Genomic DNA, 17,408 nt, shown 5'->3' on the forward strand with positions numbered 1-17,408 from the left:
TTTTCTCTCTTCTGCTTGGAAGGTCCTCCCTGTGGTTGGAAGTGCACGCCTGTCAACCCTCCTCATCCTTCCAGGCCCAATTTGACACCACCTTCTCCAAGAAGCTTCTCTGATTTCTCCCCGAGCGCTCCCAGCCTCTCTGCCTGGGGGTGCCTGGCTCACTCCTCGGCAGGACCGGAGGCTCCTTGGCACTAAAGGGCTGTGTCTGAGTCATGCCACCTTCCCTCCGGGCCTAGCCGACTCAATAAAGCTTCGCTAAATGAAGCCATCACCAGCAGAAGTGACCCAGGCAGACAAAACGCCCACACCCCCTCACAAAGCCCGTGACTTCACCCTCCCAGGCCAGCAGCCCAGAGGCCAGGTGAGGGAAGCAGAGCACAGAGCCGGCCCACCTGGTCAGGGAGGTGTCCCCCAGAGCTGCACTGGATTTGCCAGGGTCTCTGCAGAGCTGGAGATGACACGGATGAATGAACTCGGCACCACAAACCCTCCAAGATGTACCCCTGGGGTGCCGAGCCATGTGCCATCACCGGGCTTCCCTGCCCCGGGAGAGCTCCCCATCTGGGGGGCACCTGAGAAGCCTGGAGTGTAAATGTGGCCACGACGCTTCCTGTGGCACCAGAGGCAGGTTTGAACGTTTTTAGACAAAGCAAAGGTAAATAGCTCCCTTTTCCTCTGGGAGGCCAGAGATAAACACCCAAGCGGTCCCACCCATCCCACGCTAACATGGCCCTGAAAATCCAGGAAGTGAGGGAGCTTGAGCATGCCTTGGCCACAGCTGGCTTTAGGTGTACCCCCTGGGGTGGCTGGTAGGGCCCCTGCCCAGTGTCCCCAATCCAGGCACTTCTAACCTAGGCCCACAGGCAGGGGCCCCAGGCCTGCAGAGGCGAGACCCTCTAGTGAGTGGGCCTGGGCAACCCGAGGGAGCCCCAGATACCCCTCTCCAGAGAGGGGCAGGCCTCCTTTCCGTGGGGGTGCCTCCCAGGCCATGTGAACCCTTCGCCGTGTGCTGGTTCTGTCCCATCCTCTCCCCGACCCCAGCTTTGAACAGAGACCCCCCACTCAGCTCTCTGCACCTGGGGTATTCTGCCCTTACCAGGCTGGAGGTCCAGATCGGGCCTCTCTGCCCTTCTCTGTGGGCAGGGGTCCTTTCTCCGGCTCCCACCCCTCGCTGCTGGGGCATCCAGGTGTATTCAGGAAATACCCCAGCCCAAGGAGGTCTCAAGGAGGCTCCTCCCATCTCGCCACAAATAGGGAAACTGAGGCAAGCCAGAGGAGGTGACGCTGCCCACCTCGGAATTTAACTACTCGTTTCCCGTGAACATTTCTCGGGTGGCTTCCAGCCCAAGGTCACGCTGCGGAAAGGCAGTTCCCGGTGGAAGCCAGGAATCCGGCTTCCGCCGCGTCGCTCCACACTGTCCAGGTTAAGCCACAAAAACCCGGTTTCCTGCCCTCTCCTCCTTGAACGTCCCTGGCAAGCGCGCGTGCACCCCCGCGAGACGATCCACGCCCTGATTCACCTCCCCCTCAAAAACAAGGCCACCTGGTGATTCAGACACACACCCCCCCCCCCCTCAAAAAAATAGCCACCTGAAACCAGTGTTTGGTCCCACGGTCGCCAGTCCGCCCAAGCGGCCGCACGCAGCCCGAGCCGTGAGGTGCCTGGTCGCGGCCTGGAGGTCACCGCGACGTGGGGCAGAGCAAGTAGTAGGGTCACCGGGAAGCCAGGGGTGGGGGCGCAGGAGAGCCTCAGCGAGCGCTGGGCACCCCCGTCCGGGGGCTCGGGAAGGAAGGAGGAACGGGCGCCAGGATCCCGGCCGGACGGCTCCCCACCAGCGGCCGCGCCCGGGTCCCCCTGGGCCCCGGGGGGAGTTGGCGTCCGTCCGGGAGCTCGGCCCTTGCCCGCGCCCCCCACCCCGGCCCCCTACCCCGAGTCCAGCCGGGCCACCCGGCCATCCTTACCCAGGACACGACGCGCAGAATGGTGTGAGGCTGCCGGACCAGGGTGTAGGGGTCGAAGGCGCCCCCGGCTTTGCCAGCTCCGTACGCACCCCCTTCCATCGTGGCTGCACCCGCGCGGTGCCCCCCGTTCGGCGCGCGCCGCCGGCCCGTGCGCGTGCGCGGCGCCCCCGCCCCCTCCCCGGCTCGCGCCACCGGCTTGGTCGAGGGTTCCCGCGAGGGGGCGCTGTGCGCGGAGGGAGCTGGGCGGGCGCGGGGGTGGGCCTTGCGCGCCCTAGATCGCGGGGGCGCGGGTTCTGCGGTCCCGGCGGAGGGCGCGCTCGTCGCCGGCGTGGTGACCTCTTTGCTAAGTAGAGGGGGCGGGGGGACGAGGAGGGGCTGTGTGTGTGTGCAGCAAACGCAGGACTTGTCGCCGCCCCCCAGGACCCGGCCGCCCTGCGTCCATCACTGCCCCTCCGAGCCTACGCAGCTCTGGGATGAAACCACCTTCGTTACTTGTTTGCTGGTTTCCTGGAGATCTGTCTTGCCCCCAATATAATGAGCGAGGAGGGACCGCCTTTGTCCTCCTTATGGGGTGCTTGGGACACAGGAGGTGCCGCAGGAAGACTTTTCGAATGAATGAACCGCGAATGAATAACCCTTCTCTCGAGAGCCTTCTGAAGCACAGCCCCCCACCCCCCGCCACCTCCTAGCCTTCCACCTTGCTTTTACGCTCACTGCTCACGTCCTGTGTGTCCTCCACTCCCAGCCTGGAGGGGTCAGCGATACTTGGCTCAGAAGCAAAGGCGGAAGAAGGGCAATAAATTATTTTGGAGAGGTCCTGCCTACCCCCACCCTACCAGCAGACTTCTCAGGTAGCTCAGTGGTAAAGTATCTGCCTGCCATTTCAGGAGATGACGGTTCAATCCTTGGTCCAGGAAGATCCTCTAGAGGAGGAAAGGCAACTCGCTCCAGTACTCTTTCCTGGAAAATTCCATGGACGGAGGAGCCTGGCGGTCTACAGCCCATGGGGTTGCAAAGTGTGGGACAGAACTGGGCGTGCAGGAACACCAGCCCACCATCATACTATGCATCCAGTAATTATTATTATTTGTTCATTGTCTTCCTCTGCTAGTGTGTGGATTTTGTCTACTTTGTTCACTGCTGTAACCAAGGGCCTGGCACACAGTTCAGTCACTCAGTCCTGTCTGACTTTGCGACCCCATGGACTGCAGCACACCAAGCCTCCCCATCACCAACTCCCAGAGCCTGCTCAAACTCTTGTCCATCGCATAGGTGATGCCATCCAACCATCTCATCCTCTGTCGTCCCCTTCTCATGCTGCCCTCAATCTTTCCCAGCATCAGGGTCTTTACCAAGGAGTCAGTTCTTTGCATCAGATGGCCAAAGTATTGGAGTTTCAGCTTTAGCATCAGTCCTTCCAGTGAACATTCAGGACTGATTTCCTTTAGGATGGACTGGTTGGATCTCCTTGCAGTCCAGGGGACTCTCAAGAGTCTTCTCCAACACCACAGTTCAAAAGCATCAATTTTGGCACTCAGCTTTCTTTATAGTCCAACTCTCACATCCATACATGACTACTGGAAAAACCATAGCCTTGACTAGATGGACCTTTGTTGACAAAGTAAAGTCTCTGCTTTTTAATATGCTGTCTAGGTTAGTCATAGCTTTTTTTCCAAGGAGCAAGCATCTTTTAACCTCATGGCTGCAGTCACCATCTGCAGTGATTTTGAAGCCTAAGAAAATAAGGTCTGTCACTGTTTCCATTGTTTCCCCATCTACTTGCCATGAAGTGATGGGACTGGATGCCATGATCTTAATTTTCTGAATGTTGAGCTTTAAGCCAACTTTTTCACTCTCCTCTTTCACTTTCATCAAGAGACTCTTTAGTCGTTCTTCACTTTCTGCCATAAGGGTGGTATCATCTGCATATCTGAGGTTATTGATATTTCTCCCGGTAATCTTGATTTCAGCTTGTGCTTCATCCAGCCCGGCATTTCGCATGATGTACTCTGCATATAAGTTAAATAAGCAGGGTGACAATATACAGCCTTGACGTACTCCTTTCCTGATTTGGAACCAGTCTGTTGTTCCATGTCCAGTTCTAACTATTACTTCTTGACCTGCATACAGATTTCTCAGGAGTCAGGTAAGGTGGTCTGGTATTCCCATCTCTTTAAGAATTTTCCACAGTTTTTTGTGACGATAGGTGCTCAGTAAACACACCCTAGTCCCCATCGCCCCATCACTGCTTGACCTAGAGCTCCGGGTGTCATGGAAACAGAGGCTGGATGGAAAACTGTTCACTGCAGTGAGGATGATGGCCTTCAAAGTCTGGCTCTTAGGATGATTCATAGTCCCCAGGGCCTCCATGTCCCCACTGGTTCCAGGAGGTGGTTGGATAAGGGTATCTATCGGCAGGGGCCTTTGTTGTCCTGGTGATGACAGAATATCTTGAATTCTGTGATGACAGGACACCAGATCTGTGCAGAGGAAACGTGGTGGGTGTGAGGGCACCTCTTATAAACATTTCATACACAAATATCCACCTTAGACTCTGTTTATTGATTCTTATGTTAACTCTGCAGCAGGCCCTGAGCTAAGGGCTTTGCATACGTTATCTCATTTAATACAGCGATCGTATTCTATGGTTGTATGAAACTTCTAAGAGAAAAGAAATTTTTTTGTGACTTTGGGTTAGTCAAAGAGTTCTTAGATGTATTACCTAATGCATGATCCATAAAAGAAAACAATCAATGGGTTAGATTTCATCAAAATTCAGAACACTCATCAAAAGACCTTGTTCAAAGAATGACTGAAAAGGCAAACCACAGTCTGGGAGAAAATATCTGCAAAGCATATTTATGACAAAGCATTTGTGTCCTAAATATATAAAGGACTCTAAAAAGTCAATTGTAAGAAAACAATCCTTTAAAAAAAAATGGGCAAAAGATTTTAACAGACACACTTCACCAAAGAAGATGTACAGATGGCAAATAAGCACACGAAAAGATGCTCAACATCATTAGTCATTAGGGAAATGCAAATTAAAACCAGAATGAGATACTGTACTTTCACACACCTATTAAAATAGCTAACATTTTTAAAATTTGACAACTTTGAGTGCTAATGAGGATTTAGAACAACTGGAACGTCTGTACATTGCTGGTGAAAATACAAAACGGCGCAGCCACTTAGGGAGACAATCTAGCAGCTTCTTATATAATTAACTACACATCTGCCATATGACCTTGCAACTCCTCTCCTAGATATTGATCCTGGAGGAATGAGAAGCTATGTTCACACAAAACCCAATACAGGAATGTTTATGGAAGTTCCACCGGGAATAGCTGAAACCCGGAAATGACCCAAACGCTCCTTTACTGTAGATTGTATAAACAAATTGTGGAACATTCATACAATGGAATATTACTCAGGAATCAAAAAGAATAAACAATTAACACACTCAACCACAAGAGACTACAGGCTGTGTGAGTTCCTTCATGTGACATTCTTGGGAAAGCAAAACTATAGGAACAGAAAACAGACCAGTGGTTGACAGGCGCTGGGAGTGAGGTGGGGTGTGTGCGTGTGTGTGTGTGGTGGGGTGGGGTGTGTGTGTGCGTGTGTGTGCGTGTGTGTGCGTGTGTGTGGTGGGGTGTGTGTGTGCATGTGTGTGTGTGTGTGCGTGTGTGTGTGCGTGTGTGTGTGTGTGTGTAGGGTTTACTACTAAGATGCACAGGGAAATTTGGGAGGATGATGGAATCATTCTATATCTTGTCTGGGGTGATGGTTACACAATTGACCATATATGTTTGTAAAATTTTGCAAAAATGTCCATAAAAAGGGTGATTTTCAAAGTGTTTAAGTTATTCCTATATTTTTTTTATGGAGAGAAAAGTGATGAAGGTTGATGGTCTGAATCCGTGAATAATATTCAGATCAGTGAGCCATACTCATTTATTTATTTATTCAATAAATATTTATTTGAAGCCTGTCTTGCATTAGGCTTGTTGCTAGGCATAGGGCCATAAGTGTGAAGAGTTTAGAGACTGTCCCTAGCCCTTCCAGCAGTAAGGTTTGATCACACTAATGAAAAAAATCTCAGCAAGGGTAGTATTTAGGAACCGGAGCTTCAGACTGAGATATTCTTGGGTGGGCATCCTGGCTCCCCCGACCCTCCACTCACTGTGTGACCTTGGACAAATGGCTTCAACTCTCTGTGCCTGTTTGCTCATCTGAAAACCGGAAATAAGCTTAGTGCCTATCCCTGAGGATTACCGCCAGGATTAAATGAGAGAACGCACAAAATGTGCTTGGAATAGTGCCTGACACAAAGGCTTTTAGCCTCCCCAGCCCCGTTGGTCTTCAAGGTAGGCCTGTACGACAGGGTAGGTAGGTATTTTCTTAAACAAGCCCTAAATGGGGGTAGCTTCCTGACTTACCTAGGAACCTCTACTTTTTACCTATCGTCGCAGGTCATAGAAACAGCTTCCTCTTCTACTGTCTGTATTTATGTGTTCTGTATTAGCAGCAAAGCCCGAAGGAGGAAGTCAGGTTGTCCTTTGTAGGTCAAGCTTTTGCAAGCCTAGAGCTGCCTTGTTCTGCCCAGACGTTCGAGTTCCCAGCCCAGACCGAGCTGTAACCTGCCTTTGCTCCTTCTCTCCTGCCCCCTGGAGGCTACTTTAGTATTGCAGGTGTTAGGTCTGTTTTCTCTGAATGTGGAGTTGCCTGGGCAAAAAATGCATTCATTGTATTTGAATGGATGAACCAAAGCCTAATGATAATGTTAAAAATTTGCCAAAGGTTCCTTTCTGGAGAGCTGTTTGGCAGTGTCTTTCAACTGAATAAAAAAAAATGTACCTTTTATTTACAAAACAGACTCACAGACTTAGAAAAGGAACCTATGGTTGAGGTTGCAGGGTGAGAGGGGTGCGGAGAATGGAGGGAAGAGATAGGGCGTTTGGGATGGACATGTACACGCTGCTATATTTCAAATGGATGACCAAAAGGACCTACTGTATATCACAGGGAACTCTGCTCAATGTTACGTGGCAGCCTGGATGGGAGGGCCGTTTGGGGGAGAATGGATACATGTGTATGTATGGCTGAGTCCCTTCACTGTTTACCTGAAACTATCACAACATTGTTAATTGGCTATACTCCAGTACAAAATAAAAAGTTTATTAAAAAAAAAAAAAAAACAACTGATGGCTTTCGATATAGCAATCCCTTTCTTTTCCCAAAGAGGGGAGGTAGGAGGTGCACACAGATCTAGTTAGCTCCAGGCCTCGGTTGCACATTCAGAGTCATTTGTTCCATATATATGTAACACCACTGTGCACCAGGTCACTGAAGAATGGTCTCTTTGATACTCCTCCTACAGAGAAGTGGAGTCCAGTTCTCCTCCCCTTGAACATGGCAGGTTTGAGATTCGTTGATCAATAGGATGACATCATGCCATTTCCTGGCTCAGGACTTAAGAAAAAAAACAGCATTCACATTCCCCTTCTGGGAACACTCAGCCCTGAGCTGTCATGTAAGGAGTCAGTGTTGACACCACTGAGACATCATGTTCACACTTGGGTCAAGCATCCCAGCTGAGGGAATTCCCTGGTGGTCCAGTGGTTAGGACTCAGCACTTTCCCAGCCACCACCACCACTGTCCTGAACCCTCCAGACTGACTCATGTACCAGCTGAATACCACAGAGTAAACACAGGCTGCCGTTGGAGGGGCGGGGGGTGGGTAGGGCGGTGGGATTTCCCTGGTGGTCCTGTGGCTAGACTCCAATCTCCCAATGCAGGGGTCCTGGGTTCTATCCCTGGTCAGAGAACTATATCTCGCATGCCCTAAGATCCGGCACAGCCAAAAAGAAAAAAAGAAATAAAGTAAATCAAACAGAATCTTTGTGTTTTTTGGCCACTCGGCTTGCAGGATCTCAGTTCCCCAACCAGGGATTGAACCCAGGGCACAGCAGTGAAAGCCCAGAATCCTAACCACTAGGCTTGCCAGTGAACTCCTTTGAAGTATTGAATGAAAAATATAAACATTGACATAAAGAACACAATCGGTGGAGAAAATAGCATGAATGCATCTGAGGAATGAATTAGTGATGAAGTTGGTCAGAGTGTTTAAATGCCCTGGTGCAGTTTTACTAATGGCTAGGGTGCCCAGTTGTTTGGTCAAACACTGGTCTAGAGGTTGCTGTGAAAGTATTTTGTAGATGTGATCAACATACATTCATTTGACTAAGTAAAGGAGATTACCCTCAATAATGTGGGTGGGCCTCTCATCTCACCAGATGAAAGCCTTAAGGCCTCTTGGAGTGGAAGGAATTCAGATTACATCAGCCCCTTTCTGAATTTCCAGTCTGTTGGCTGGCCCTACAGATTTTAGACTTGCCAGCCCTTACAACCACATGAAATAATTCCTTAAAATAAATAAATCGTACATATATTTTTCTTGGTTCTGTTGGTTCTGTTTCTCTGGAGGACCTTGACTGATACAAGTGTAATGTAAAAACCTCACCACCCTAGGACTTCCCTGGCGGTTAAGAATGTGCCTGCCAATGCAGGGCACGAGGGTTCCACGCCTGGTCTGGGAAGATTCCACATGCCTCGAAGCAACTAAGCCCATGTGCCACAACTACTGAGCCCATGTGCTGCAGCTGCTGAAGCCCACATGTCCTAGAGCCTACGCCCAAGAGAAGCCACTGCAATGAGAAGCCTGTGCACCGCAACTAGAGAGCAGCCCCCGTTCACTCAGTTCAGTTCAGTCACTCAGTCGTGTCCCACTCTTTGCGACCCCATGGACTGCAGCACGCTAGGCCTCCCTGTCCATCACCAACTCCTGGAGTTTACCCAAACTCATGTCCATTGACTCGGTGATGCCATCCAACCATCTCATCCTCTGTTGTCCCCTTCTCCTCCCGCCTTCAATCTTTCCCAGCATCAGGGTTTTTTCAAATGAGTCAGCTCTTCATGTCAGGTGGCCAAAGTATTGGAGCTTCAGCTTCAACATTAGTCCTTCCAGTAAATACCCAGGACTGATCTCCTTTAGGATGGACTGGTTGGATCTCCTTGCAGTCCAAGGGACTCTCAAGAGTTTTATCCAACACCACAGTTCAAAAGCATCAATTCTTCAGCATTCAGCTTTCTTTATAGTCCAACTCTCACATTCATACATGACTACTGGAAAAACCATAGCCTTGACTAGATGGACCTTTGTTGGCAAAATAAAATCTCTGCTTTTTAATATGCTGTCTAGGTTGGTCATAACTTTCCTTCCAAGGAGTAAGCATCTTTTAATTTCATGGCTGCAATCACCATCTACAGTGATTTTGGAGCCCAGAAAAATAAAGTCAGCCACTGTTTCCCTATCTATTTGCCATGAAGTGATGGGACCGGATATCATGATCTTAGTTTTCTTCATGTTGAGCTTTAAGCCAACTTTTTCACTCTTCTCTTTCACGTTCATCAAGAGGCCCTTTAGCTCTTCACTTTTTGCCATAAGGGTGGTGTCATCTGCATATCTGAGGTTATTGATATTTCTCCCGGCAATCTTGATTCCAGCTTGTGCTTCATCCAGCCCAGCAATTCTCGTGATGTACTCTGCATATAAGTTAAATAAGCAGGGTGACAATATAGAGCCTTGACGTACTCCTTTCCTGATTTGGAACCAGTCTGTTGTTCCACGTCCAGTTCTAACTGTTGCTTCCTGACTTGCATACAGGTTTATCAAGAGGCAGGTAAGGTGATCTGGTATTCCCATCTCTTTCAGAATTTTCGACAGTTTGTTGTGATCCACACAGTCAAAGGTTTTGGCATAGTCAATAAAGCAGAAATATATGTTTTTCTAGAACTCTCTTGCTTTTTTGATGATCCAGCTGATGTTGGCAATTTGATCTCTGGTTCCTCTGCCTTTTCTAAATCCAGCTTGAACATCTGGAAGTTCACGGTTCATGTATCGCTGAAGCCTAGCTTGGAGAATTTTGAGCATTACTTTGCTAGCGTGTGAGATGAGTGCAATTGTGTGGTAGTTTGAGCATTCTTTGGCATTGCCTTTCTTTGGGATTAGAATGAAAACTGACCTTTTCCAGTCCTGTGGCCACTACTGAGTTTTCCAAATTTGCTGGCATATTGAGTGCAGCACTTTCACAGCATCATCTTTTAGGATTTGAAATAGCTCAACTGGAATTCCATCAACTCTAGTAGCTTTGTTCATAGCGATGCTTCCTAAGGCCAACTCTACTTTGCATTCCAGGATGTCACATTCCCCGTTCACTGCAACTAGAGAAAGTCATCTTGCAGCAACGAAGACACAGTGTAGCCAAAAGAAAAAAAAAATCTCTTGTGGTTCAACTGGTAAAGAATCCTCCCGCAATGCGGGAGACCTGGGTTTGATTCCTGGGTTGAGAAGATCCCTTGGAGAAGTGAAAGGCTACCCACTCCAGTATTCTGGCCTGGAGAATTCCATGGACTGTATAGTCCATGGGGTCGCAAAGAGTAAAAATAGAAAGCCGAGCGACTTTCACTGTCTTCCTGCTTTATGTTGTAGTTGGCATATCTGTCACCTGTGCATACACTGCAAACCTCATCTGTGGGAGTTGCAATAAATTTAGAGGGCTGAAGGGAGAGCTTGAGAACGGGCCTAGTGAAAGTGGAAGCCAGAGAGGCATGATTTGTCTGTTTCTTAATGCGTGCGTGAGTGCGTGCTCAGTCGCTTCAGTCGTGTACAACTCTTTGCGCCCCCATGGACTGTATTCTGCCAGGCTCCTCTGTCCGTGGGGATCCTCCAGGCAAGAACATTGGAGTGTCTTGCCATTTTCTTCTCCACTGTTTCCTCATAACATGTATTTGAAACATTTGGACTTTAGTAGTTCACACATGATGTCGTGCACTTCAGCGTGCATCCCGTTGGGAAAGACACAATGCCAGACTGTCCCACTATCTGCTGTTGGCTCACAGTGTGACCATCAGTCTCTCCTTGATGTTGAAGTGCACTTTTCCTTGCTGATTAATAAGCAATCTGTAGCTGATACTTTGCATGACTAGAGTGTTTTTCAGCTGTGTTTCATCCAATGGTTTTAAGGTCTCTTGACAATACTTGCCTAATTCAATTAGGGATTACCAAGGGGTGATTTTTCTATTTTTATTCTGTATTTATTAAGAGAGCTGTTATCTGGTGTTTTGTTCTTAACAGCACAGTGGTAGGTTTTGATTGGTTGGATTAGAAACACAGCCCATCTAGAATCCTAAAAATAAGCAGAAGGGGCCTGGGATCATCCAGGAAAGAGATTCTGGTTCAACTGCATCATTTTCCAGAGATGAAAGGAATTTGCTCTAAGGCCCCTTCCTGGGGCTTGCCTGGTAGCTCAGTGGTAAAGAATCTGCCCACAGTGCAAGAGACAGGGGTTAGTTCCCTGTCGGGAAGATCCCTTGGAGAAGGGAATGGCAACCCACTCCAGTGTCTTTGCCTGGGAAATCCCGTGGACAGAGGAGTCTGGTAGGCTACAGACCATGGGGACACTACTGAGCGACTTCCCTTGTTTCCCTTTAGGGACTAAACAACAAAGGCTTCCAACATGAGCTTTGCAATGTCCTACAGGAGCTTCCTGGTATACAGAGAAGACATATACAGTTACTTGGATTTTAAGCTTAAATGATTTGCTCATACTTTCCCTAGCTGAGTGGTGCTTAATGGGGCATGCCCATCAAAATCACCTGGGGTTCCTTTACCACATAGCTCTGTTTCCCCTTCCCCCAGCTCCTGACTCATCAGGCCCCGGGGGTGGTATCTATATTTTGAAGAAGCCCAGATGACTCTTGTTTTGTTTCTTCTCAGAAGTTTACATTGGTTTTTATTTTTAAAATTGTATAAATAATTACCAGGTACATTTTTTGTGAAGAATAGAGCCCGGTACACAAAACTATCTGAGAAAGTCACCTGCACCCCATCCCTTATGCCCATGACACTGCTCAAATGTATCCAGTTTGATAAGTTACCTTCTGGTCATTTTTCTATTAATTTACTCACTATATGTGCATGGACATGCATCTAGTTTTTAAATAAGTAGGATTATGGCATTTGCACTGTTCCATGAATTGCTTGTTTTACTTAATGATATATTTCTCAAGTCACTATTTATAGATCTACCTAATCCTAGTCAACAGGCTGCAAACTATTTCACTATACAGAAATATCATTGAAGGAAACCAGAATATGTCACCCCAACACATGTCTTATTGACATAAGAATCCTTTTGAACTTATAAGACAACTGTGTGTGTGTGTTAGTTGCTCAGTCATGTCCAACTCTTTGCGACCCCATGGACTGTAGCCCACTGAGCCCCTCTGTCCATGGGATTCTCCAGGCAAGAATATTGGAGTGGGTTGTATTTTCCTTTTCCAGGGGTTCTTCCCAACTCCAGGATTGAACCCAGGTCTCCTGCACTACAGGTAGATTCTTTACTGTCTGAGCCACCGGGGAAGACTTAAGACAATTAAGAAGTAGCAAATACAGAAAAATCTCTCTTTCCCCTTCCCTCTTCTAGGGTATAAATTTTCCTTTCCTGGAGACAACTCTAGACTCCTAGCCCAGAGACAGCACCGGAGGAATCTGAAAACAAACTGTATTCCATTCATTTCCCCCCATATATTGGGTGGGTCAAAAAGTTCATTCAGCTTTTTCCATAGCATCTTACAGACAAACCCAAATGAATTTTTTGACTAACCCAATATTTACTTCCCCACTATTTGCCACCCTGGAAGCTTAAAGCCCTTTCCTTCATCTCGCCATTTCTCTACAACTTGGTTGTCCTTTGTTGCAGATGCAAAATAAGCCTGAGGTTGAGCCACCCTTTTGAGTTACTCATGGGTTTCTCCCGTGCGTATGTGTGGTATAAATGTTAATACACATGTCAAGAAGGAACAGATTCAGACATGGAACAACTGACTGGCTTAAAATTGGGAAAGTGCAAGGCTATATATTGTCACCCTGCTTATTTAACTTATATGCAGAGTACATTATGTGAAATGCTGGGCTGGATGAATCACAAGCTGGAATCTTGTCGATTCCAAATGTGGTCCAGGGACTTCCCTGGTGTTTCTTCAGTGGTTAAGACTAAGACTTTACACTTTCACTGCAGGGTGCATGGATTTGATCCCTGGTCAGGGAACTAAGATCCTACATGACTTGATGTGTGGTGAAAAAAATCTCCATGGATGATTCTAATGTACAGCCAAGTCTGAAGGACTCTGTCCCTTAAACTCCTCTCTACCTTTGCCAGCTGTGGGCCCCTCAACCACTCTGAGCCTCAGTGACCTGGGCTATAAAATGGGTATAAGTAATAAGATGTACTTCGGGCCTTGCTATTTAAAATGTGTTCTGGGACTTCCCTGGTGGTCCAGCAGTTAAGAATCTGCCTTCTAATGCAGGGAACACAGGTTTGTTTGATCCTAACAGAAGATCAACTAGGCCGGTACGCCACAACTACTGAGGCCCACATGCGCTAGAGTCTGTGCTCTGCAACAAGAGAAGCTCGCACACCAAAACAAAAACTCAGCACAACCAAAAAGAAAAAAACAACTGTGTTCCACGAACCAGTAGCCTTGGCACCCCTATCCTCCTGAACTGGAATCCACATTCTAACAAGCTGCCTGGTGAATTGTTTGCTTACTAAAGTTTCAGGAGATTTTGAAGATTGACTGAGATAGTAAATATTATAATTGTATAATGAATTACATAGAATGAGTCTAACAGCATCTAGTAACAGGCACTCATCATGTATTCACTGAATGAATAAATGAGTGACTCCTTGATTTAGACGTGATTTTTCCCATTTTAAACCTGAGGAAACAAAGGCTCTGTTGGCTACTGGGAGATCCGGTTAAACTTGTAAAATGCCGGGGGCGATGGGCTTGGTGTTTCAGTTCTGAACTGAGCTGTCGCTCAGTCGTGTCCGACTCTTTGCAACCCCATGGACTGCAGCACGCCAGGCTTCCCTGTCCATCACCAACTCCCAGAGCTTACTCAGACTCATGTCCATCGAGCCGGTGATGTCATCCAACCATCTGGGGGATGGCAAACAAGGAAGGTTCCAGAGACTTGAAGGCCAGGACACACACTGCACTTTTGTATATTCTGGGAGAAAGGGCTCCTTATCCTCATATCCCCCAGGGAAGAGAAATGTATTTTTGTTAGAGAGACCCAGGAGGTCCAACTATGTATACGCTAAAACAAACATACCCTAAAACAGAAGGCTCACCCTTCCATTTGCCCAAAATATTTACGCATCCTGCCTATGTGCTTGGTGCTGGACAAAACAAAAAAATAGTTTCATCTCTGAAAAGCCTGGGCTTCAGCTGGTAAAGAATCCACCTACAATGCAGGAGACCCTGGTTTGATTCCTGGGTAGGAAAGATCCCCTGGAGAAGGGATAGGCTACCCACTCCAGTATTCTTGGGCTTCCCTAGTGGCTCAGATGGTAAAGAGTCTGTCTGCAATGCGGGAGACCTGAGTTCAGTCCCTGGGTTGGAAAGATTTCCTGGAGGAGGGTATGGCAACCCACTGCAGTATTCTTGCCTGGAGAATCCCCATGGACAAAGGAGCCTAGCAGGCTACAGTCCATGGGGTTGCAAAGAGTCGGACATCAGTGACTGAGCATTAGCACTAGCACTGAAGAAGCTAAGTTAAAATCCACAGTGTGGATAAGGTCTGAGGAGGGGAGAGAGACTGGTTTACAAGATCAAGTGACTGGGGAAGGCTCCCGAAGAGATTATATAGACGGTACAATCTGAAGAGTACAGGGATATTTAAAGATTAAGAATAAGCAAGAGAGATCACTGGGAGTTCCCTGGTGGTTCAGTGGTTACGAATTTACCTTGCAACTCAGAGGAGGCAGGTTCAATCCCTGGTAAGGGAATTAAGATCTCATGTGCCTCAGGGCAACTAAGCCTTTGAACCACCACTACTGAGCCTGAGGACTCCAGGGCCGTGCTCCCCAATTAGACAGTCCCTGCACCACAACGAAAGATCCCACATGACACAAGCAAGACCCGACGCAGCCAAATAAATAATTATTTTTTTAAAAAACAGAGATCCCTAGTTATCCTTTTAATGACAAGCTAGAGTTTTGAGATTAGTTCTTTGTAGTTTAAAGGTTCTTCTTTGCCCTTAAACTATTTTGCAGCCCTGTACATTGTAGATAAAGGACAGCCATACAAATAAGCCTTATCTGTACACATGCAAATAAACCCTGTCCAGAGGAATGACACCTCCCAGCCCAGCAGAAAAAGCCAGTTTTATGTCTATTTGTAAATTCATTTAAACATTTCTTGACTCCATATAACTACGTGAGTCTGTGTTCTACTTTGATCCGTTTGTGGCATATGCCTGGTTCCCTCGTCAATTAATGAGCTAAATAAAAATCTTTGACATATGTTCATTTTATATCTGTACAAGTGTCGTGATTTTATCATCTTTTACAGTTTATGCTTTAACAAGAATAGAAGTCAGCTTGTGTTCCAGGCAGGAAGAGAAGCAGATCTCAAGGTTCTGCTTTGGGTGGGGTCTCAGGTGGAAGCGGGGAGGTCAGTGAGAGGGGCAACCTGAGGAACACAGGATGTGGTGGGTCCCAGGTGGCAGTCCTGTGGGTCTCATGGGAAGACACTGGAAGATCTTTTTTTATTTTTATTTATTTATTTCAGTTTGATTGCTTTGGGTCTTTGTTGTGGCACAGGCTTTCTCTAATTGCGGCAAGCGGGGGCTATTCTTCGTTGCGGTGGGCAGGCTTCTCGTTGCGGTGGCTTCTCTTTTTGCAGAGCACAGGCTTCTCGTTGCGGTGGCTTCTCTTCTTACAGAGCACAGGCTCTAGGCACATGAGCTTCAGTAGCTGCAGCACACAGGCTCAGGAGTTGTGGCTCTTGGGCTGCTCTGTGGCATGTGGCATCTTCCCAGACCAGGATTGAACCTGTGTCCCCTGAATTGGTAGGCGGATTCTTGTCCACTCTGCCACCAGGGAAGTCCATGGAGGGTCTTTTTTTTTTTTAATTAATTTATTTGGCCGTGTCAGGTCTTAGGTGCATCATGCAGGGTCTTTAGTTGCCGCCTGTGAAGTCTTTAGTATGGCATGTGGCATCTAGTTCCTGGACCAGAGATTGAACCCGGGCCCCCTGCACTGGGAGCACAGAATCTTAGCCACTGGACCACCAGGGAAGTCCCTGGAGGGTGTTAATCTGTGGTATAATGGTCTGATTCTTGGTGTAAAGGGCATCTAGCAGCTGGGTGGAGAAAGAATGTATTGAACGGGCAGGAGAGGGACCACGAGGGTGCGTGTTGGGACGGGTTCAGCAATCCAGGTGGGAGGTAACAGTGGTCTGGCCTTAGTGGGTTGAGCGTTGAGGAGGCAGCAGTATCAGCTGAACCACAAATAAATGGGGATGGCACAGGCGAAAGTCTACAAGGGGACATCACATCTGATTTCATTCACAGGGTAAATGCCATAGGCCTGGAAACAGAGGGAACTCAGCTGAGCTCGCATTCACGACACCAGTGTGCTCGTGCGGGGCGTGAAAGTGGCCACAGAAACCCTGAGCGGGAGGGGAAGGCTTGTGGTTGAAGGAGAGAGCTCCACTAGATGATCTCAGGGGGTTACCTAACTCTTTTTTAAAAAATAAATATATATATTCCTGTTGTTTAATCGCCAAGTCGTGTCCGACTCTTATGTACTTCCATGGATGTAGCCCACCAGGTTCTTCTGTCCATGAGATTTCCCAGGCAAGAATACTGGAGTACATTGCCATTTCCTCCTCCAGGGGATCTTCCCAACCCAGGGATCAAGCCCACATCGCCTGCCCTGGCAAGCAGTTTCTTTTTCACTGGGCCACCAAGGAAGCCTATATATATATATAGGCTTCCCATATATATAAAGACCTGGGGCAGATGATAAATTATATAAATATATATCTATATATTATATTAATATAATAAGTATAATCTGTATATTATATTCTATATATATATAACATGTATATTTATATAATTTATCGTCTGCCCCAGGTCTTAATTGCCGCACTCATGATCTTTGACCTTTGTTGAGGCATGCAGGAGCTTTAGTTGTGGCATTTGAACTCTTGGTTGCAGCATATGGGATCTAGTTCCCTGACCAGGGATTGAACCTAGGCCCCTTGCATTGGGAACATGGAGTGTTAGCCCCTGAACCACCAGGGAAGTTCCAGGAAGTTACTTCTTTTGAGAAAGCTCCTTTAAAATGGAGATGATACAAGAGTGGGTTGATTGAACAATCCAATAAAATAAAAAACTATTCCACCCTCAGTAAGTGGCAGCCAATTTTATTTCAAAGAATGAATGCCTCCAGCACATAACCTTTGCATTGGTATAGTGCTATAAATGTTTTTGAACCTTCTATAGAGCTGAGATACAAGATAA

The 17,408-nt window shown here is 47.5% G+C and overlaps 1 protein-coding gene across 4 annotated transcripts in view; it reads right to left on the bottom strand.

The window, feature by feature from the left end:
* Positions 1-2,152, bottom strand: part of SYNGR1 (synaptogyrin 1) — a 30,707-nt gene extending 28,555 nt beyond the window's left edge. Inside the window, exon 1 of one of the 4 annotated variants that reach the window (XM_044940847.2) lies at positions 1,963-2,152. In XM_044940847.2, coding sequence (XP_044796782.1) covers positions 1,963-2,061 — 99 coding nt within the window. In that variant the 5' untranslated portion in view covers positions 2,062-2,152. The remainder of the gene's footprint in view (positions 1-1,962) is intronic. The other 3 variants (XM_044940848.2, XM_044940849.1, XM_044940850.1) reach the window with 3 other exon arrangements.
* Between the last annotated feature and the right edge of the window lie 15,256 nt (positions 2,153-17,408).

The sequence above is a fragment of the Bubalus bubalis genome, chromosome 4 (assembly GCF_019923935.1).
Source record: "Bubalus bubalis isolate 160015118507 breed Murrah chromosome 4, NDDB_SH_1, whole genome shotgun sequence".
Lineage (NCBI taxonomy): Eukaryota > Metazoa > Chordata > Mammalia > Artiodactyla > Bovidae > Bubalus > Bubalus bubalis.